Source organism: Falco rusticolus, chromosome 3 (assembly GCF_015220075.1).
Source record: "Falco rusticolus isolate bFalRus1 chromosome 3, bFalRus1.pri, whole genome shotgun sequence".
Lineage (NCBI taxonomy): Eukaryota > Metazoa > Chordata > Aves > Falconiformes > Falconidae > Falco > Falco rusticolus.
The window spans coordinates 61,164,066-61,187,687 of NC_051189.1; the positions used below are offsets into that span (position 1 = coordinate 61,164,066).

At 37.5% G+C, this 23,622-nt stretch overlaps 1 protein-coding gene across 13 annotated transcripts in view; it reads right to left on the reverse strand.

Moving 5' to 3' along the window:
• Positions 1 to 23,622, reverse strand: part of PIEZO2 (piezo type mechanosensitive ion channel component 2) — a 315,013-nt gene that overhangs the window by 251,601 nt on the left and 39,790 nt on the right. For all 13 annotated transcript variants that reach the window (XM_037380206.1, XM_037380196.1, XM_037380199.1 and 10 more), the window contains exon 2: positions 5,368 to 5,463. In XM_037380206.1, the coding sequence (XP_037236103.1) occupies positions 5,368 to 5,463 (96 nt within the window). The remainder of the gene's footprint in view (positions 1 to 5,367; positions 5,464 to 23,622) is intronic.

Genomic DNA, 23,622 nt, shown 5'->3' on the forward strand with positions numbered 1-23,622 from the left:
GATCATAAATAACATGCCCCATTGCTCACTCCCAGGAGAATATTTATAATGTTGGAAGTGGAGAAACCTAGCTGAGATGGAACATTTTGAGCCAAAGGATGTTTATGTAGCAGCCTGGCATGCCTCCATACACATGCCCAGTCCAGTAGAAATCCCATTTTTAATTGCTCAAAAGCATTTTCTGATTTATAAATAAACCTTCATACTAATGCCTTGGGCTTGTACAAAGAAACTCGGTAGTTCCGAAGACGTCTTAAAGAGTTATGCCACCTCTTTTAATCAGCATCTTTATTATTACCCAGAGTACTTTCTATTGAACACTTAAGGATAACAGGTAATAATTTTCAAAAAAAAGGAACAAATCATCTTTGTGGTTACACAGGCAAAATACAGATGAAAGCCGTCACAAAAGCATATAAGCATATAGTAAATCTAAAGAGAAAAAGGTCAAAACTCAAGTGGTAACACCCAAACCCATGAAGCTTTTCACTGAAATGTTTTATGTTTTAAATGTTGGCTTCCCAGCCTAGCCAATTCATACATTTTAATTTATAACAAGATTAGACAATGACTACGTCTCTGGCCTGTCAATGTCCACTCTGGCAGACATGACAGAAAACTGTTTTGAAGAACACAAGTGCAGCCTACAGCCCATCAGTACTATTAAAAATCTAGCAGACAGGTACAGCTTTTAGCCCTTGCAGAGGTGACTGGGATATCAATACCTCAGGCGCATCAGATGGGTACCTCTGTTTTGGCTGTACTTTAAGTTGGTGAAGCTAGGGGGCCTGTTGTCCCCTCTTTGAAGTAGTCCAACTACAGTGCCCCCAAAATAATTTACTAATACTGGGTGATATAATTGCTATGAGATGGAAGTAAAAGCAGTCATGAACTCCAACACTTGAACTAAAACTATCTCCTTAGACTGAAGCAGTTAACTGAAGACTGAAGCAGCTGCACAGAAACGCTCATGAATATCTTTTTCCTTATTCAGACAGTTTCATGGACAATTAAGTAGTATTTCTGCAAACAATACATTCAGCTAAATCTTAAATAACTCAGTGTTTCAGCTCTAACTGAAGCAGAAATTTCCTCTACTTTAAAAGAGGTTGGTTGGTATTTTCACTTGCCAGGTAGTATCTTAAAACAAATACACTGAACATATGCAAAGACAAAAGACTGTGCCATATCTCCATGATTAAGGATTCATATTACTTTACCTCAGTAATTACATTTTTAAAGAAGATTAAATATTTAAGGAAAAAAATATTACTTATTAAGCTTTAAACACTATCTGAACCATTTCAGTGTGTATATTTTTTTCCCCCAGTGTTTCTAACCTTTTGCATTTCTGTCAAAATTAAAATTAATCCAGACTGACATCATTCATTCCAGATTAATTTCTAATTCTAAAGCCTGGAAAACCCTTAAGCTGGGTGGAGAGAAGTTGCATAAGTTCAGTAACAGGAAAGTGCAAGGTGATAACCTGGGAAAACAGATGGAAGTGCAAGAGATAGGAATGTTGGCCGTGGTTTGTGACTGGGCAGTTGAGTGCGCCAGGAGGAGATGAGGAAGGAAAAGCTTAGTAGAAGGAGAACAGAAAACTCAAAAGAATAAAAAGATTTAAACAAAGGAGGCAAGAATCAGGAAAAAAACGACCACTTGAATAAACCAGAAATAGAAGAGAAGGCTTGAAAATATTATTTGACAGAAAAGAAAGAAAAAAAGAGAAAAGACAAATAAAATATACAGCTACATACTCTGTTTTGTTGTTTGCGGGGTTCTTTGAATAAAGTCAGTTTTATTTAACTTTTGACTCTGATTTACTGGTGGTTTGGCTGGTTTTAGCTAAAAGTTACAGATTTCCCCTGTCTTTTCCATCCTCTGGACATGGAAGAAAAAAAAATGTACCAACACTTTCTTGAAAGATACACCTACACAGATAACACACAATTAAAAAAGGTGAAAGGGACAGTGGGCCAAAACGGTTACACTCAGAAATATTGAATTTATATAACAAATTAATTCCCATGAACACACCATAATATGAAATTCAGAAGTATAATCCAAGATGACACACAATACGGGGAAGCTATCCAAAATCCTAAGAAAGCGTTTTCCTCTGAAGAAAGATTGCTGCCACCAGTGATGCAAACTAGATGATTTAGTGTCTATCAAATCACACAGGAATTAGTCTTAATCAAATTGACTTTTTTAGACTCTAAAAGGAGAGGATTAGGATGTTGCTCCACTGTTGCTCTTGGCATCTAGAACATGGCTCTGTTTTATCCTGTCAATCACTTTTCTTGCACAGAAGGGGCAGCAAAAGTAAAACACACAAAATCAGCAGGGTAATAGCATATTATCTGGGAAGCTACACCCAAATTCCCAATGAGTGCTTCGCTCTCAACTGCCACCTTCAGCACTTTTAAGAGAAACTTTACCTCACAGCTGGGCATTGACTGATGTTCCATTCTCACAATGTCCTCATAACTTTCCCCTGTAAAAATGACTGACAGACTTACCTAGAGTGGGATTTCCTACCTTTTATGCTTACTTTATTTATTTTTCAGTTCTGTTTTTGCTGGCTCCACTGCACACTTACACAGTCAACATAAACTAAACCTACCCAATTGGTGTGGATCCCTGCCAAAAGACAATGTGTTAGTTTCTCAGATTGACTGATAGAAACTGGGTGAAAAATGGTGTGGGAAGTAGAAGAGTGTGGACAGACATAATATAAATGTAGGAATTAAGGCATGAAATACAAATGCTAACCAGACCTTGTCTACTTCTGTACTGTAATACTTCATGAAGACAGCTTCTTCACCAAGGAGTGAGATTTTAACTCTACAGCTAACAGACCAGATCTCACAAACACCCTAATTCTCACCCACTTCCTTGCCTTGTTTCATAGTTCTGTCAAGATACTTCCATTACAATTCTCAAAGACTTCAAATCTGATATAATTCTAATATATACCACTCTAAGCAATCTTTGGAAATCTGACTTTAACCTATTTGTAATTCAAATCCTATTTATGAGTAACATTTAGGAATACTACTACCCTTGTGCAATCCTTTGCACTTCTTTTCCTTTAGCTTAGGTGTCAAGACTGTAAAGCACCATGGGCATCTCTGTCAATCAATACTACTATATTCACACTAAATAATTATACAGTAAAACCCAAATAGAGTGCAAAATAGATTAATTCAATGCAGATTCTCTTTTAAATGAAACTAGCTTGTGAAATGCACGATGGCAGGATATCATTTTGGTAAACCCTTCAAAGATTTCAAAAAAGAATCTACATCTATCCTAGCTAAAATGAAAGCAAAACAGTGAGTCGTCGTAACTAGGACAGGTTAGAATACACTCTCCACAACACAAATGTAACTCTGCCTTGCTTCTCCCTGCTAGAACCTGGAGGAGAAAGTTCTCTTTCTTATACAGTTTCCCCTATACACAGGCCGGGTGAAAATCTGCATCAACAGAAACCACGTGCACGAATAGACGTTTCCTTAGTTTTGCCTCCTACACTAGTAAAAACAGGTACAACAAAAGTTGTACTTCCACTTTTGAAAACTGATTGGTACTGTTAATATGTGCCGTGCAGCGATGAATAGCTGATCAGACAATGCTGAAACTCCTGCTTCTTCCCTTCATCTTCTCAATAAAGGGAAAAAAGGATGACAGCTTGAGGGGTCACTAAATCAGACGACGAGACTCTCCAAGAATGCTTTGCAGGGAATTCATGAAAAGTTTCATACATTTATTTTCTCAGGAAAAGTGGACCTATAAGCAAGACACAGGAATGTATGTTTGGAAGGACACTTGTCTATAAACCATTCGAAAATATGTAATTCTTCAGCTAACACACTGAAAACTGTATGTTTGTTGCCAACATGTTGCTCAGTCAAACCACAATGAGTTCTTCAGGTAAGAAAAAATATCAGTTTATGTTACACAGTGTTTAGAAGACAGATATGGGACTGATGAAGAACCTAGAGTATCTACAAGCTCTTCTAAGAAAACTGGAAAACACATGAACTAAGAGGTAAATCCAAACTGCTGAGAAACTACCCTGGCAGAACAAAGTCAAGATTAAGGTTTTTCAGGAAACCATAAAAAGTGCCAAAATCTTTGGGTAAGAACTTCATAGAGGCCCTGTAAACTCAGATATCACTGTACTCAGAGTCTAGATTTTCTTGATTGTTTTCTTTAAAGAACTATGTGGATTTGGTCTGAATTTCCATCAGCCATGAAAACAGATTTGTGAGTAGAAAAAATTTGCCAAAGTCAGTATCAAATAAGGCAGTATAACTTCAGAGCCTCTTTAAATGCCTCTTTTTTGTTAGTGGTGTCATGAACCAGCTTGCTTTATAAAGGACACTTCACATTATTTCCATCAGAAAAGATGAGAGGTCAGTCCATTTGACTTTAGCATTGTGTGATATTTTTTTTTTTATCCTGGTCTGAAGAAGAATTGGGTAAGCAGGAACAAGAATGACTGAAGCAGCTTTACTGCTTTGAAATGCAGTTATCAACAATCTCTTCCAACAGGCTACTAGGTGACAAAGCACATCAGTAGATAAAAATCTGTAATTGCATGCTCACTGCCAATTCCACCAACCGATCACAAACCCTTAAGTTTTGATATCGTTATACTACCATACAGTCAACATTTCTGCTGGCTTTCAAGAAGCCACTCCTCTACACAAACAGGCTCCTTACATACAGCAAGAATGTAATATTTCTGAAATGGTTCTGTCTTTACAAGTCTGCATAATTGTTTTCATATTTTAAATTGTAAAAGTTTGATTGGTATGTGATACGTAGATGTTTGACTGCCTGATGTAGATAGTTATTCATCATCTCTACCAGTAAGCCTTTTTAGTTATTTTCACAAAGACAGTTGTATAAAGTCAGGATGACAGTGATGTTTAAGTAAGTGCCTAAAATACAGTTGGATGAAAAAACTGAGACCAAATTTAATTCTCAAAAGTAACTACAAATCCAGACCTGGGCCACAGGCTATGACAGGATGACTTTGGAGGGGTTCTGAAAGCTCATTTTTCACCCAGACTATGTCAGATGAAATAATGCCATAAAAAGGATCTCCCAATACCATTATCAGGCAGCCCTGCTGCACCTTGAGGCAAGAATGGCATCATGGTTGGAAGTCCTTCAGCACCAAAGCCAGCACATATCGAGCCTACAGTGTCACAGAATTTACAGCTTGTGCTACAAGTTAGCTCCCTTAATGAGGGGAAAATGTTCAAGACTTCACCTTGTACTGCACAAAGGCTTTTGCATGTACTACTGTTCCACCACACATTCTGAAGAATGAAGCAATTAACATCTTACCTTGCATCGTTGTTTTTGTGGGTTCTGAAAACAGAGGAATGAGCAGGAGGTAGATGAGGTAGACAAAGGAGAGCCCATTGTAACGAAAAGCACAGGCTGCGATAAGAGAAAAAAAATGAAATATTAGTTAATCAGCCTGCGATAATCAAATTCATAGCACACAGCATTTCCCATTTGAGATTACTATTTATCTTACCATCTTCACCATTTATTTAAACCATTTCTACACAAGTATTCAACTTTATGCTTCAAATAATAAAATCAAATACACTTCTCAAGTATTTTCACAGTAATATATATTTTAAGTTTAGCAAAAGTTGCATCCAAGCTACAAAGATTTTGTCCAGAATTATGGACAAGTTAGTTGTTAACTAAATTTTTTTCTTTCCTCACATATGATCTATTAAACCATTCCCCATAAAAATATATAGGGATGCAGAAATCAATATTTATGGGCTGTCTTTGGTACAAAATGAAACATTGCGCGGGTCAAAGGGTAAGGTCAAGAAAACCATAAAAAGGGTATCTGTCAAAACAAAACAGGAATTAGTTACCTATGAAGAGTAACTTAAAAGAATAGGCACAGAGATAAGGCCTGAGACTGATGAACCTAGTTAGCAAACTATGAAATTTGGCAAGGATTCTTAAGACACTCTGAACTTCAGGTGAACCATCCTCATTATACACTAATTTTAATAGAAAAGCACATTTCCTTATCAAAAGCTACCCACCTCCCGAAGGAGACAACCATCCAGAGAACACGCGTGTCAAAGTTCATTGACTCTGTGTGTGATTTCGTTAATGCACACTGGGTAACAATCCCACTTTTGGAACGTCTTCAAGAAGCCACATACATGTTCGCTATCTTACAATTAAGGATTATCAGTAAATAATATGAAAAATTAAGTCTCTTCAGATTCCAAATTACAGCAGGCCTCAAACGACCAATTATCCTTAAAATAGCAGTGTCTTTAAATTGTTACAGAGATCTTTCAATTTTATTATCATCCACTTGTTGGCTTAATAAGTTCTTCTAGTGAAAATATTGTGAACTACAAATGAAAAAGGGTTTCACAGCAACTTGCAACTGGTATTATACGAGTTTTTTCTAAAGAATGGAACTACTTTGCTGACTTTGCCTAGTATTTCCATTTCTGTTTAAAAAAAATTAGTGTATTTTCCCAAAAGTATGCAGGTCAGCAGGCCATCAGAACAACCAGCAATAGTGCTACAGCCAAGGCACATCTTTTCAAAGAATGTCATGCACATTCTGTGATGAAAGAGGAGTGTATGGACTTCCATACAGAAAGGATAAAACCAACAAAAAATGACAAACTAACCTGTAATTTCACTGTGCAGCAGATGTTGAAATATTATAAAGCTTATTACATTCAACTGTTCCCATGAGATAAGCCAACTGCAGAGGAGTCAGGAGATGAACTAACCTCTACATTTATTTACTCGTGCAAAATAAATAGTATCAATAAAATCTTCTCAGCTATAACCAGAACAACTTGGTTTTGCGGGACAGAAACAGTCTTAGTCCTGCTAAAAATGCGTATACCAAAAGAAAACAAGTTTCTCCAGTCACTACTTCATGAAATTTCATGGAGACTATCCTGGAAATGAGTTAACAACTTAATGATTAATTGGTCCTCATCCTATCTGTCCATCTTAGTTATAAATACAAAACTGAGAAGTCTCTCTATTAACAAACAAATCCACATGATGGCTGTAATTTTTGCTTCCCAAACTAACCAATGCTCTGAACAACCAACTCAATTTCCTTAATAGCCCTGATAGAAAGACTCTGGATTTATGCTCCACATCTGCAGCTTAGCCAAGAAATGTGTAAACTTTATGGGCAAGTCTGGTAAGAAGGATGGACAAGAAGCATCTACACTCTACTTCTAAACTGATACCGTTCTGCCACCAGCCTTCAAAAGAATCTGTCAAGGACTACAAAATCCATTGAAGCTTGATAAAGGTTTTTTCAGAGTGGAATCCAGAAAGCTTAAGAGCAGCTTCTCATTTGCCTGTAAGAATTTAAACTCAGATTGCTCCTGTCATTTACTACTTAAGCTCCCTTTATAGCTACAGCCTTTAGAGGCCACCCAAGAACTTATACCTACACCTGTAAATAAGAAAAACTGCAAAATAAACAGGATCTACTCCACTGGGAATTCTGTAAGTAATTATCAGAGCTTCAAAGTGAATGTACTTGAGGAGAGGAGTCAGCCCCACTACTACGCACCTACTCTCAGGGTGCCCTGTAGAGGAGCACATCATGTGCAATGGCCATTAGTGGCCTCCTTGAGATAAATGGCAAAGAGGACATTCCTGAGATTAGGACAAATCCATAAATCAACTTTTTTTGCAAGTTTAATTTGGGGTGGAAAAAAGTACTTTGGCATTCATACAAAAAGGTATGATAGTGGTTCAAGGCTGATACAAAGCCTGGAGGCTTTTCTACCTCAAGGGGAAGGATCAATGTTCTCAGTTATTCTGGTAGCAGAATAATAGTATTAGTAGATAATACTATTATAAAGTTGTTACAGGGATTCTGTCAATCAGCTTTTAATCACACTAAACAGCTTACTTCATTTCAGTGCAATATTATACCCATTTTCATTTTTCTTCAGAACTGACCTTGCTTGCAGAGCACTTAGCACTCAGTTTTCTCAGAACAAAGATAGAAAACAGCAACTGTGCGCTTTAGATACCCTCTTTTATTAGCCATATGTCAATGAATGCCTTGCTAACAAGTCAAATATTTAGAACCTCTATTTTTATTGAGGTGTCCTCTAGCAAACTAGTAACCTTGGCTAGACATTACCTGGAAAGCCTACATCTATTTAAACAGGTGCAAAAGCACCAGCAATACATTTCAGAGAATTAATAAATGAAAAACCCCCAAAACTTCACTGCAATATTTTTACTATTCCCTACTACATCTATTTCACTATTTCCATATCGTGTTTATCTCCATCTGTCTAGTACATTTTGCTGAAGAGATTAGTGCCTTATCAAGCTAATGTGCAAGAGCAAAGAGCCATGGTTGAACATACTTTTAGCAAGACAAAAGATTAGAGAACAGTAGCTGTCCTGTATTTACCTATTTAAACTGCTCTGCAACATTTTTCAAATGTATCTATTCCTAGGTTCTGATACTCAGAACCACCTAGAACAAGTTACTGGGCATAAAATCAGCTTCAGTTTGTCACTGATACAACCATAAAGGATGATCCAAAAAAGCAAATTAATCCACCCTCTGCACTCCCTCTGGCATTCACATAAGTCTCCTTTTGCAAAAGCAGCTGTACACAAATATCCATCATTTGAGGTCAACAGAACTCCAAACAGAAAAAGCACGTACGTGAATTAATTTCTGGGATATTTGGGTTACATGGTCAGTTTGCACTATCAACACTAATGTAATTTAAGCATTTTAGGCTTGTTACCTCTTCTTGAAATTGTCCAACTGATTAACAAAATTAATTTCAGATGAATTGTTCTTGAACTGTATTTGCTTCAATATTTACTGCTTTCTATCTCCAGACCGGTGTTCTCAAAAGCTTTTTTTTCTCTGCAACTACATGAACTGGACTATTAACAGAGATTACTCCTCCATGCAAACCTTCCCCTATGTACTTTACTCATATAAAGTGTCCTGCAGAAATATAAAAATATTTTGAAGACATTTGGTAAAAAGAAGTATTTCCTAAACAGAAAGTGTTGATGTTATTATTATCCAGGGAAACCTTCAGTTTCTTAGTTTCAGAAGTATGAGTTTGCCTAAAACAAACACTAAACAAAAAGCTTCAATAGGTAAACACATCAAAGTTCACATACACTTTCTTCTCTTCAGTCTTTTAAACCACATTTCTCACCATGTTTTCTAACAGCCCCTACTAATAAAACTCTAGAAATGTGATTTTCATCTCTGAAATTCTGCTACTGTTCAGAGTCCAATGATAGCAATAATACACACTTGTGAAAAGACATAAAATAGAGAGCTATTGATATACAATGTATTAGTGTATTAGAAGCAAACTTAGCTTTTTTTTTGTAATCAGCTGAAGTGCTTTAGGGCATCCTCCCTTGATTTGCAAGATAAGAGCACTTTAGTAAGACTGACTTCTCCATTCATAGGTGATTATTTCAAATACTTCCGTTTTAATGCATAGAGTGTTAAAAATACTACCTTTAAAGACAGGATCAGAACGTCACCTAAGACAAAGTTATGATCATTTCATACACATTTATGCCATAGCAATCAGAAATAAATATATATTGAAAAAAGTAACATTCAGATGTATAAAATTTTCACAGAAGACTGATATGCAAGTTATCTGTAGCACAAACTGATAGCTGTAGAATATTCCATCTTTCTGGCATCTAGTCATTTGTTCAAACAAATGAATAATTAGTCACAGATAACTGATGCTTTCCTCTTTCACCATGTCTGTAAATGTATTCATAATTCACTAATTCTGCTACATGTAATACCTATCTTTAAAAAAAAATACGCACAGAGAAAAAATCTAAAGCCTGCTTTGCTGACATATTCTGGGACTAATACAGAACAGGAATCTGTTCTTAACACTTAAATCCTGCAACAAAGAACACATTTTAAAATATTTTTATAAGATTTGTTAGGAAGTGAGTGTAACGATTACCTCATACAGGTAAAACTACTCAGGCAAAAGGATTAATTATAATATAACATCTTTCCTACAATGGTACAATCACTAGAGCAAACAGTTTTGTATAAAGCCTTAAAAAATGTCCCCAATGCTGAGCAGTGTTATTAACTTAATGATCTGTAATTTCTATCAGATAAGAATATCAGAATATCTTAGGTTTTAGAACAACTCCTTATAAAGCCTTACACAAGAATTGAGCTCTCTTCTTGAAATTAAGAAGAACTGACATTTTATAAATTGCTAATATTTCAAGGGCTACTTGTATATTCCTTGGCATAGTCAATAAAAGTCAGTATTACAGCACTAATAGAGGACATTCATTACTGTACGTTGGTTTTTTTCTAAATTAAAAAAATAACTGAAATGTGCATTTCACTGAGATTTCACAGAAATTTAGACAATGACTTTGTGAAAAGAACATATTCTTAACAGATACCTTTCAACATGATGTGTCTTTTTCCTTTATTAGGCAAAATGATTTTAAGTACTCGGGACTGCGATATATATGTGCTCTGTATATATACATTAAAAAAAAAAAAAAGGGACTCCCAGACAGTCTACAGTTTATGGCTTCCTAAGGAATACAGATGATGTTTGCTCAAAATATTTTAGTTTGAACCATATCTTTAATGCAGAATTAGGAAAAAATATTGAAGTTTTTATTACAATAAAGTTGAAAATTTTAGTCCATTCTTAACATAGATCTTTACAGCATGCACCATACAAAATTATACAGGAATCTTAAAAAAAAGAAAATTGTATATCATGTTAACTTGTCCTTCTAGATTTTATTTCTCATTATTATACGATAGCCAAATAAGAATGTTTTTGAACTTGAAGAATATACTACTGCCTCTTGGACTCACCACCAAGTTTCCACATGTAGACACTGGGTTCTTCCAACATCAGAATTCTAACAGCTGCTACATGTTACTATTTCATGTTTATACCAACATCTCTCTCCTTTCTTCTACTTAAAGAGGATAATTTGTATAGAACCTGTATTTTCCCTGTTAAAGCAGAAATACTGAAGGGCAAAGTGGGTGGCGATAGAGGAACTTGCACTGAGCTTGATCTTGTAAAGGTAGGAGGAATAAAACAGCCTCATAAAATATGTGTTTAGCTTTATTCTACAAAAATTTTAAAGGGCATTTAATTCAGAAGTAGAAACTAGCTGTTCAAAAAAACCCAGCCTTTAAGACTGCAGGCATAGTACCAAAGGGCTACTGACTTCTCATTTGTAAGCTAAAATTGTGTCAAAAGCCACAGCAGAAAATATGAAGAATAAGTGACATTAGAATTAGCCATCCACCCGCTATTTCTGAATTTATTTTACTCAAAAAGCACTGTAATGTTAACCAAATAATGTATTGCTTGCTATACACTCTTCTGTTTAAGAACTACGTAAGAAGTTTTTTCCACATATTTCCACTTTATCTTTGAGAATATTACACATCATTCTTTGCACTATCCTCTTCAGATTAATGTGTGCATTAGCATGAGAAGGAATTGATTCAACCAACTACAATGAAGTCGTGTGTCTTCCGTCTTCAGCAGGATATTGCATAGCGGTTGTATCCTGTTTTAACAACTCTACAGTGGCAAGATTATTAAGAAAGCTACGCAAGGATATTCTTCAAGATTGCCACCTTTAGACTAAAACTTGTTTTAGCATTCATGCTTATTTTTCCAGTGACAAAGAATACATTCAGTGAAAATACTCATTGAAAAAAGTGCTGCTGAAAAAAACATCTAACTTTAAGCAGGCAAGCGTTGTTGGCTGAAAGACAGAGGTGTTCACACATTCTCATATCCAGCTGATCTGAAATAAATTTCTGAAAGCAAGGGACCAAGAAGGGAAAGGGAAACTGAATCGGTAACTGATTGATCTGTGAAACTATTTTGTCTCCAGGAGGCCCAGCTCTTAAAGCTAGGAGAACTCAGCACTAGATTCCTGTTCCTAATGCTATAATTTTTCATGGTTAGCCCATGTTTAATATCAAATTTTCTACCAGTTACATCTTCAGAATTCTGAAAACACACGATTAACACCTAATTCAGATGACTAAAACAGGCTACGGAAGACAGCCTTTGCTATTAGGTGTAACATGTGAACGAGGCACTGGTATACACCCCAAGGTGAAAAGCTTCTGGTACAGAAGCCCAGTCTAAGTAGCTAGAGAAAGACAACTACTAAGGCAAATACATCTCCTCAAACCAAGGTGCCCTACAAGGCCATCCACGAATGTGTGCCATGAATGGTCAACTCTTCCAGGAGGATGTACAGTTAAGATTCTTCTTATCAATAAGGCACTGTCCTAATGACATGATTGTTAGGCCTTTCCACTTCTGCTGCCCTCCAGCGTGACATTTATCAGCCAGTTCTCAGTCTCTAGAATATTCAAAATTGGGGGATTTTTTTTTTTATTCTTTTTTTTTAAATCCCAAATCCTCTTACTGGACACCAAGAATTGCCTAAGGCAAGTCATTCCTGCATTAGGCCATATGGACTCACTCTTCAGGAGACTAGATCTGCTCTAGAAAGTCAGCTGATAAGAACAAAAGTACATGAGAAACTGTCAGTGGTGTTTCTAAAAGTATTAGCACTAAATTCAGTTACCCTTCCAGACAGGCAAAGGCATTACGGAATCAGTGACAGAGCAGGAGCTAACCCACTCACAGCAATTAAAAAAGAACACCACACACACACACACAAAAAAAATACACACTTCACCTCTAACTTAAAAAATACTCTTTTATAGTGGCACTATGCCATACAAATTCCAGAAGACCTTTCTTTCCATTGTCTGGTGCAACCAGCCTAAGAGATGCAAAAACATAAGCCACAGCAGTTTCTCCTTTATATACATTCCCATATACCAAGGCAATCCACAGACAGAAACGCAGCTCTCCTTGGTGACAAAGCAACAACAGTTCAGAAGTTCTGAACAACATTTTAAACCATGGTAAAGTGGACTGTGCAGGAGCTCAGTGAGGAATAAACGTAAATGTTAAAAGAGGAAAGACAATTTAAACTTTACAGAATAAGAACTACTCTGAATAAAGGATTTTTCAAGGAAAAGCAGTTGAAAAAATAAAATAAAAAAATCCCACCTCCCATTAGCCAAACAAGCATTTCCAACAATGTAGAGTAGAGGTCAAGACTACTTTTTTTACCTTCATAAAGCTTTTATATTTAAAGCTTTTTAACTTCTGGTAATAGTCCCTCTTAATATCAACCAGCAAATGTAAAAAGAGACAAAACCAGAGTCTTCCTCCTTTTTCTAAGGGTTCATGCATGAAGCATTCTTTAACCAAAACACACATACATGTGTTCACACAAAATATTAGCCAACTGCCCTCCAGTAACGCCTTACAGCTCCTGGTGCCTTTGCCCCTGGAGGCAGGGGTGTGCTTGAGCAGAAAGTCCACCTAACCTTGCTTTGCTGCCTGGTGAGCATTGTTTACAAACTAACGGAGTAAAAAACCTGTTGGCTGGATATAATGATCCCATATTAGATAGTCACAGAACAGAATCTAAGATGATGGAGCAGTTATTCTCATCTCCTCTATAATGTTAAGAGCCAACAACTGTTCAGGTACAGCAGGAACCTCACATCTCCTTTTGAGCTTAGAGTGCAAATGTTGCTAAGTCTCAGTGGATCTCCCACTTTCACCTGACATGGCCATGACCAACCAAATACAGTAAAAATAATAAAACAAATAGATGAAAAACTAAGTGATAATAAATGTCTGTTACCAGTTTCTGAAGAGGAAAGGAAAATCTTATTACTTTATAAATTGCTATTTTTTTATATCTTCTAATACTTCTTTACATTTCAAATTTCTTTCAGAAATACAGAATTTGGTTCAGAAACATTTCCTCCAAGTTTCTTTACAATAACACGGAAACAATTGTCACTCATTGCAAAATTAATATGCTGTAGACAATGTATTTTTGGGAATAAAACTCTAAAAGTGACCAAAAACGTCCCTCTTCAGGAACTACACCTTCTAATAATGACAAGTATCTGATAGTGGTAACGCCCAATGACCTTTAGCTGCCTGTGAATTTTATTTTTTTCTTACTGGAATTCAGAAGAACGGATTAACTCCTGGCACGGTTTTGCTCTCACTCACTTCTGAGTAATTCCACTTAAAATATGCACTTAAATGTTCGTGACAGATGAGATTGGAATTAAACGCCACTGTGCAAGACAGTTAAATTAGTTAAGACATTAAGAAATGCATGTAATCTAATCATCCTTTTAGAGCAAATTAATGGTTATAGCCTACGGTGTGCAGTGCAGAACCACAAAGAACTGTGTCAGCTTGGGACAAGTTACCTCCTGCATCAAACAATACTCCTTCCACATTAAACATCTCTGCTGATAGCACCATGCTAATGTATACCACCCCCCACCCCACTCCTGAGCCAGCATTTCAATATGGTGATACTTCATGCAACACATATCTGGTCTGTGCTACACCCGGGCAGAAAACCTTTTTCTTTTGGAAAAAAACACGAATGCTTTGATAAATACTATTCATTTGATTCATTTCAGCACTGCTACAATCACATTTTCTTCACTGCTCAATGTTCATCAGGAGACATGACTGCTGGACATTGACCACTTTTCAAAAGGTTTGGGTTTATTTTTTTTTTTTGCTTTGACTTTTCCCCCCCCTTTCATTTCTATCTCAGAACAGAAGTTTCAGTAAGCTTTCTCTCCATCAGAAACCATCCGAAACTGATTTTAACTTTGTGGCAAATACTGTCTGGGAACTGAGTGCAGAGAGAGAAGACAAAACACCTTGTTTGCCTCTTTCTTTCAGCTCTTAGGGACAGAAGCTATGTTTCCCAGCTGTACTTGATGCTAGGAAAATGAACAAAAGACCTCAGCTGCAAGTGTACCACAATCATCACCTGACTCAGAATGATGTATTTTAAAGGAGTATCTACTCTCACAAGCAGATCCAATGTCAGTGTGCTTTACTGACATGATTAATTACACAAGCATTTCCAAAGTAAAAAACATGATGGACACCACCATCAGTAATTTTTCCCATTACAAAGATCTGCTTAACATTATGACTCATTTCAAGCTCAGTAGCAAGCTGGAACTGAAGTAAGACTTTCTACCATCTGTTAGATTGCCTTAAGGTTTGACATTTCTATATTGTGTCGGTAATCTCTTATGCAACCAATCAATCTGTGACAAGGTTGAGGGTTTTTTGGTTGAGTGGTTTAATTTATGATTTCTTCACACATCTTTACACATATATACCCTTCAGTTCCAGTCTCTTACAGTGATTAAAGCTCATCTCAGGCACACTCTTTCCCCTCCGCTTACCTACCTCATACAAAGTAACACGTGCCAAAGTAAGCTCCATTCAGAAAACAGTGGCCCTAACCTCTGTCATTCCCAATTCCACGCACATCCCCCAAATAAATAATTTTTTTAGAAGTGCAGTTGCAAAGAGTCTCCCCTTTTTTACATAATAAAAATAGATGGCAACTCTGGGATCTCTGTTGTCCTCAAGCTTTACGATCAGGACAGCATTCCAGCCATCAGGATAGTAAACACTCAACTTCATGAGCTCATTTCACAGAAGTCAAACCATTTTGCATTATGTGTACACATACATTCATTCACTGGACTGGGAAAAGAAAGAAGATGCCGTATTCCTCCGCCAAGGCGGCTGACTGTGGAAAGGAGACTGTCCACATTCTCATCCCTGCTCCAGCAACAGCTCTTCTGTCACCAAGCTGCTCTCTCTAGGAAAGTAACTGGGAGCTAAAAAAACCACTCTGATCCTCATTCATTTTCATGGGATGAGAAAAGCGTGTTCCTTGCCCCCCGGACTTCCGGAGACAGCAGTCTGGTTGTGCTGTTACAGTTGCATAACCCTGGCAAAACTCAGACTAAAAATAACAGCAAATGCAGAACACAGATGACAACCAAATGTCACACAGTGCTGCAGCTAAACACAACATCAACCAGGGACAGATGTGGAGACAGTTGTGCGACAGAGATCTCCATGAGCAGAAAGGGACAAAGACCTTCATTAACAGCTGCTAAGAAGCTACCCAACACCAGGAACAGCTATTCAAAGGCTTCCTGCAACTGGAAGTAAAAATTTCAGCATATGTTACCAATTGCCCACAGCCATCCAAACTCGTGTTTTAAAACACATAAATCACCACAAATCTAACATAAGATGCAGAAAGAACCAAGTCTTTTTTTTTTCCCCCGCAGCTGTTGCTTACACTGACACCAGCCCTAAACCACCACCACCCCCCCAAGTCAGATGAAAGACGCAGCAACAAAACTAACCCTGACAAACGCCTCTGAGGAATATAAACATGACTAAACATCAGAGAGGTATCAACAATAAGTTATGAACATCACTAGTGAAGTTACAAATATGAATGCAGTGTTTAATACTGCCATTATTTATTCCAGTAGAGGGAAGGATAAATGAACTTCCTTTCTTGGTCCATCACTGAAATAAGAGCTCAGGGGGTTGCAACTGCAAGCTATAAATCTGGGCGATGAAGGAGCAATTCAGACAGTGCTCCAAAGCTGTACTGTTTACAAAAGGAAAGAGTTTTTGAAATAATTTTCTCCAGGATATCTGTCAATTGCGGAAAGCAAATGCAAGCCCCTCATTCCTGTAATGTCACTATTCCAAGCTGACATTTCTGTACAAAATAATAAATCACTTCTTGCTTGAAGAATGTGCGTTCCTTTCTGTTCTTGAAAAATGCTAAGTAATTTTCTCTTATTGTGAAGACGTTTTGACCTACTACAGGAATCTACTCGGGAATGCCATGAATTGCCTCAAGAACTATTTCTTTTAACTATGAACTAGGAAAGGAACCTGGAGAACCCAAAGAATACAGAACCCGGGGAGATGCTGGAAGACTTTACAACTACAAACCTGGTGCGATCGCTCAGATTGCTTACTCTGGAGAAGTAGGACTTAAACCCATCTGACTCCCAATGAAATTTCACATGCACATGGCCATAGTCTCTGCAAGACAGAGCTCTTCTGGGACAGATGCATGTCACTATGGGTTTCAGATGCTATGCTTACCTAGCGCTGAGCGAAAAACATCAGGAAGTCCCACCATTGAAACAGGACCATGACCTTGGCTAGTTTTCAAACAGAAAGACAAGACTCCATTTAGTCGTTTAAGAACAGGAAAAACACCTTCACTGTGCATTTATTCTGAGTAGAAACACTCCCCAGAAAGCACAAGGCACATATGTTAACGCCGCCATCTGTTTATATGCACATCATTCAATTCTTTCTCTGCCCCCAGAGTGCTGCCACCTATGGTACTCGGTCTGGGCTGCCAGATCTCTGGCACTTGTGGGAGGCCTTCTGCCACATACTGATTTTCTATGACATGGAATCTGTAGTAATTTTTCTTCCCCTGGAGTATGATTTGCAGAAACTGCCCTAGAACTTTGATAAGCTCCCAGCCAAATTTTAAGAGCAAGACTGGAAACTCAAAATGATTTAATACCTCTTTCATGTTTATATAACAAGCCATTGTGTCCTTGTCCAAGAATATTTGAATGTGGGAAGTTAAGAAGAAGTTTAACTTGAAGAAAACTTCCCACGCAGTTAGTAATTCTGATCTGTTTATATCTAGGCTCAATATAAAGTCTAAGTACGTATTTCTTTGGAGTCAAGCCACTGTCCTGAAGACAGCAAATGCTATTACGCGGTAACCCATCAGCATAAAAAGTAAAGCAGTCACATCGCACCAAGGAAGTTAGGGTTCTGGGTTCACCACTACATTACTTCTGGAGCTCTCAATGTAGCCAGTCACAAAGTAAAGGACTGTTTGCTGCAGGGGAAGACAGAGAGAGTAAACATTTGTTTGCCATCAGGCACATTCTGAACATGTGAAGACAAGTACAGGTAAAGTTAAGGGTCACGACATGAATCTTCATTCTCAAAATGCAATAGTGCACTTCTCACTTAAGAAACCCAACAAAATGGAACAAAAAACACAAACAAAACACCTCAGCATCTCTTTAATTGGGCAAAATCTTGAATTTGGAGAAATAACTCCACTGAGAATTTTAAAAGATCCATTTCTTGAGAAAGAGCCAAAGTATACATCCTGGAGGATTAAAACTAAGCAAAGGGTACATTAAATTTGATTTAAACATAACCTGAAAATTTAAGAGATACAAACATCAAGCTGTCTTTCAAGTAAAAAATAAAGTGTTTTTCCTCACAATCTCTGCAGGGAAGCCAATGATCCCTTACTGCAAGGGTTCTACATACAGTGAAGATAACAGCAGTACAGACTTACATAATCCGTACAACTTTATTTATGAGAACTTCCATTCATGTAAGTTTTTATCTGGTCAAGATAATATTTTTGTCAGTAAACTGACAAAGATTTATACCAGTTGAGAACACAAACCATGGATTTCAAAGTGGTCTTCATGAGTAAACTCACCAGAATCAGTCTTGGATTAAGTTTGTAGCTCCAGAAATGTGCCAAGGTAAAATGTTGGGGTTTGTTCAGACACAGAGGATTCTCTTCATTAACAGCTAGATCAATGTACAACAGTCCATCAGTTTGCCAGGAATATTTTTATTTGTCACAGCAGAAAAATAACTAACTTCATGCTTTAGCACACAGTGTTAAATGATCAAGTGGGAAGATGAAGCTGGTAGAAAGAAAAACAGCAGCCACTTACAAGCTTGAGAGACACCGAACTCAGTAATGCTGGTTTACTAATACTAATATGTTATTAGACTAATGTCAAATGAGGAAAGTTTATTTACTGCAGAGGTAAGAAAAATTTCTTCCTTAAAGTAGCAGAAATTATTATTATTATTAGAAAAAAAAGGATTAATTAAAATTAGTTATGGGGGGGTTTAAACCAAGAAAAATGAGTTAATTTTTGGTTTATAAAGGGGAAAATGCCTGAAATATGAACTTTTTCTTGGTTTAACCACTCAAATAAGATTCCCTGCTCCCACCCCCCATTAACTATCCACTTATAAAGTGCTTCAAAGGAGCATTATAGTTCATTTTTAATATTTAATGTTCCCACATAAATTCTTCTCCAAATTGTTCAGTGACAAACAGCGAGAAAGTTTTTTTTTTAATCTAAAACTTCCAAGTTATTTCATTATCACTCCAAGAAAATACACTCTTTAAAAAAATAAACAAAAAACCCCAAAACTGCCTTCTCAGCTCTTTGATCAGAATAAACACATACCAGTGGCAAAATTCATATGACTCACCATCATATCAACTGCCAGCATAAATGAGTTAGGACCCTGCTACTAACATATATTAAAGCAAGCTGGAGATAATGTGATTTCATAACCAGGAGCATACTGTCAGCATGAGTACAAGCATTTATCCTTTGTTTAGGGCATCACAGTATACTCCTAAAAATAATAACAGAGTATGCCATTGCTACCCCCAGAGTTCTACCAATCCAGAAGATGCTCAGGATTCCAATTCTGGGACAATTCTAGGAAAATCCTGGCTGAATTTGTTCCCCAATAAGTGCTCTAAGGTAAGGATTTTAAGATGACTACTACAAACCACTCAGAAATCCTGCTCACTTGTTTCCAGGTTGTATTTTTGTACCTGTAAAAAAGTGGCAGAATATTCTGTAGTATGTTTGGATGCACATGCATCAGTTTCTTCACTGTCTCTATGCTATCTATCATACCAAGAAAAGGTCTTGTTTTGGGCTATAAGAAAAAAAAAGTGTCAGGATATTTACACTTCAACAGTTAAACTGGAATGAAATTAGTATCTTATATGCCTGAGGTAAGACATGTTTCCCAGTGTCTGAAAAACCTGAACTACTGGATACTAATGATGAACACTCTGAAAGTGAATTTCAGAGATAACACATGCAGAAGAACCATTCAAGATAAGAAAAAAAAGGTAGAGACTGATAGGAGAGTGTGGTGACAAGTTTGGCATTCAGTCTCAAAGGCTCCTTCCCTTTACAATCCTGTTTATCTGTGACCAAGGGTTTATTAGGACAGGTACAGTGCCCAGCCACAGTCCACTGGAAAACACTTAAGTTTCCATTTAGTCTCCAACTTGAATCAAAGAGAAGCAAAGCATCTGTGACTGACAGCCACTGTCCTGATGTCGTACAATTACAGGGTGAAGGATGAATACCCCAGCCTTCAGCTTCTCAGGAATGCTTGGCCATCTACAGCACAAATTTGTACCCCACTTGGACCTGACAGTTGTGGACTCATCGCCCCACCTTGGGGACTGCTAAACTATACCAGCCTTTAAAACAGCTTTTTGCTGCACCCCAGCCAAGATCTGTCTGCAAAGGCATCAGCTTCTGGACCCCACTGCCTCCACACCGAGCAAATCCCAAGTAGCACTGTACATGGGGCTCTTGGCACCAACATTTCTCCTCCTCAGTAGCTGCCACAAGATTATTTAATAGCTAAGACGGTTCTGCTGGCATGGAAACAGCAGCATTGTTTTCTGAAAGCAAAATACTTGATGCACAAACAAAGCAATGGAGCATGTTAGCCTATGCCTTTGTATTTAGAGATGTGTTTTTTCTTTGGCAGCAAAGCTAAAGGAATCCTTTTGCCAAGCATCCCCTGTGACTCCCAAGCCACTGCTGCAGTCATGCCAGCATAGCTGCATGTGGCGCTCAGCACTGGCACAACCAAGGCAGGAAGCACCCTGTGAAAAGTGGGGCAAAAGGGTGACCAGGAACTTGAGAAACTCACTACTGGAGAAAATGGTGCACCTACATCCCTAAAACATAGAAATAAAGAATCTGTAGCTCTTATCTCTCATCACCATCAGAAGCACATCATGGCACATCACTTCTGAGAAGGTGGAAAGGAGAGAAACTTTCAGTGGCATGAGTTGCGAATTCACTGGGCATATAATGTAACTTTTCAGGTTTTCAGCGTGAGCACCAATGTCAACTCTACTCACAGTACAATCAAAAAGACATTTTACATTTAGTCTCATATCCTTCTTTTTATTTGTGGCTTCCTACTCACCTTCACACAGATTTCTCAGAAGGAGAAACTCTGAAGATGAAAAGGAGAGAGGGTAAAATATGGAAGATCCAAAAATTTCTTTGAAGTATTCTAAAGAAAAGGATTTTATTACAATTATCAGCTAGACACATGCAGAATCTTTCCAAAAGCCCATGGAACAGAAAAAGTACATGGAAATCTTTCCAGTAAAAAAAAATATCCAACCAGGATTAGTACCTCATTGTGGTAGAGACTACCCAAGGACATTAAAGAGCACACAACTTCAGTAGACAAGACTATTTAGACCAGGAAAAAGGGAAACATCCTTACCTGGTTTACACAAATAAGAAACCAAACCACAGAAAATTACTTGACTTTACCACATTTACATGAAAGCCTTGTAGCAACGTGACCCCAGGTTCCTAAACCTGCAGTTCCAAGAGCACAGCCTCTCCAAAAAAAGATATTTTTCCCTCTCTTCTGAACTGGTGGCAGATGTCCATACAAGTAAGAGTTTATTCCAAAATGATCACTTATTTATTCAAACACCGCAACAGGGAATCCTGAAGTGGCAAAATTAGTCTCCTAGTTATACTTGCACCATTTTTCTAGTTTTTTTCCTCTTACTTGTGTCGTCTTCTCCTTGAAAACATCATGGACTGAGTCACTAGTTCTATGTCTGTCTTCTTATACTGTACTGACCACTGTAGCATCTGGACACCTTTCAGGAAAAGATGAACATGGGCCAAATACAGCCGTGCCTCTTGAGATAATGGAGGTGGTAAAGGGACAAGCAGCAGTCCAGGGATGCAGCCCCAGTGCAGGCAGACAACAGTATTTCCACCCTCCAAGATGACAGGCTTAGTGTTTCTCAACTGCCTCCAAATGCATCCATTAGCAGCCTCACACATGATCTTAAGAGGGGATGGCCCTGCCGCCACAGATACTTCCATTCAGACAGAAAAATATTTGTAAGAACACATTCTTTAATAGTAGGCTATTATAAGAAAACATAAATCTAATAGTAATGCCTCAGAATTCTCAGCCATATCTTGTCTAAAACCTATGCTTATTTCTGCTTTTATGATTAAACTCACCAATTTTTGGCACTTAAAAAAAAAGTGCAAGATGATACCCATTTGAGAAAACAGTGCATTTGCCTTCCTGGTGGTCCTGCATTTTAAGCCAACAGGTTGGTTTAAATTTGAAGTGTTGGCATCACTAAACTAATATATCAACCTTTAAGGGAAGATTAGGTTTTACTGAGATAGCAGAAGTACATTCATACTTTATTCCAAATGATTAGGTGCTTTTCTTCTTCCTCTAAATTAGCGGAGTTGTTGAGGTATCTCTTTCCATTCACTTCATCTTAACCTCTTCCCTCAAATTAAGAGCGAATCCAGAAAAAAATCACAGTTCAAATTTAAAGGATAAAATTATAACAAGCCTTTATACAATGATCTGAAATAAGCTAATCATTGCCTTCACTGGTTTAGTCATACAAAATCTGATGCTTGGTTTACCTGAACTACAAGAAAACAACAGGAAGCCCAAGGAGCTCATCCAAAGGAGCACAGTAATACCTGATCCTGCACTCCCTACTCAAGCATTTCTGTCCTCTTTTCCAATACTGTTCCAATAAGGGCAGATGAATTCATAAACTTTAACAGTATCCACAACCTAGTAGCTAAATTTGCTCGTGCATTAGACAAAATACATTGCTTGTTCATAAACCACTATAACCTGATCGACCACAGCGCCTCAGAATCCTTTAGACCAAAGTACTTCTGAAAACAGGAACAGCCAGCTAGAAACCTGTTTTTTAGATACATCTTTTCACTACGTTAAGCGATGTTGAACCAACAATATTAGATCTAAAATACGCCCATCTAAAAATGTCTGGGAATACTGGTTTGTGAGTGGGTATAATTTTTGTAAAGCAAACTGATTTTTAGTTTGGCTCCATTTATCGGCATGGCAAGACAACAGAGTGCAAGCCATGCTTGCTCACTCTTTGTCAGCCATCAACTGGTAAATTTGTTTCTTCTAGCCAAAAGTGCATGGAATAAAAAGGCAGTTCTGGAAGGAGCCAAATACCGAATGGTTTCATCCAAAAATGAGAACTGTAGCCCAACATATCCCAAAGAAGAAATGTTATTTTTGTGTCTGGAAGACAATTTGAGTTGAGTTTGATAAGAATACTTCTAATCTCTGAGGTGCTGTGTGAACTGCATCCTGCATGGTACAGCCTAACAAGGCTGCCTTTGTTGATGTTGATACAAAACATGGATAGCAACGTGGCTGATGTGCTTGCCCGTACAAAGTTACAGTTTTTACTCCAGATTCAGAAACTCATACAACATCTTTATGTTTATGCATGAGACAGAATCCTAATTCAATTTATACATTTTTGTTAATTTAGCTCATCTCTCCTGCCAAAGATGCAATAATTTTCCTGAGATGAATGTCAACCCGGCATGCCAAAAGCCATTTATCAGCTTTTAGCTAAGAAATATTTGAA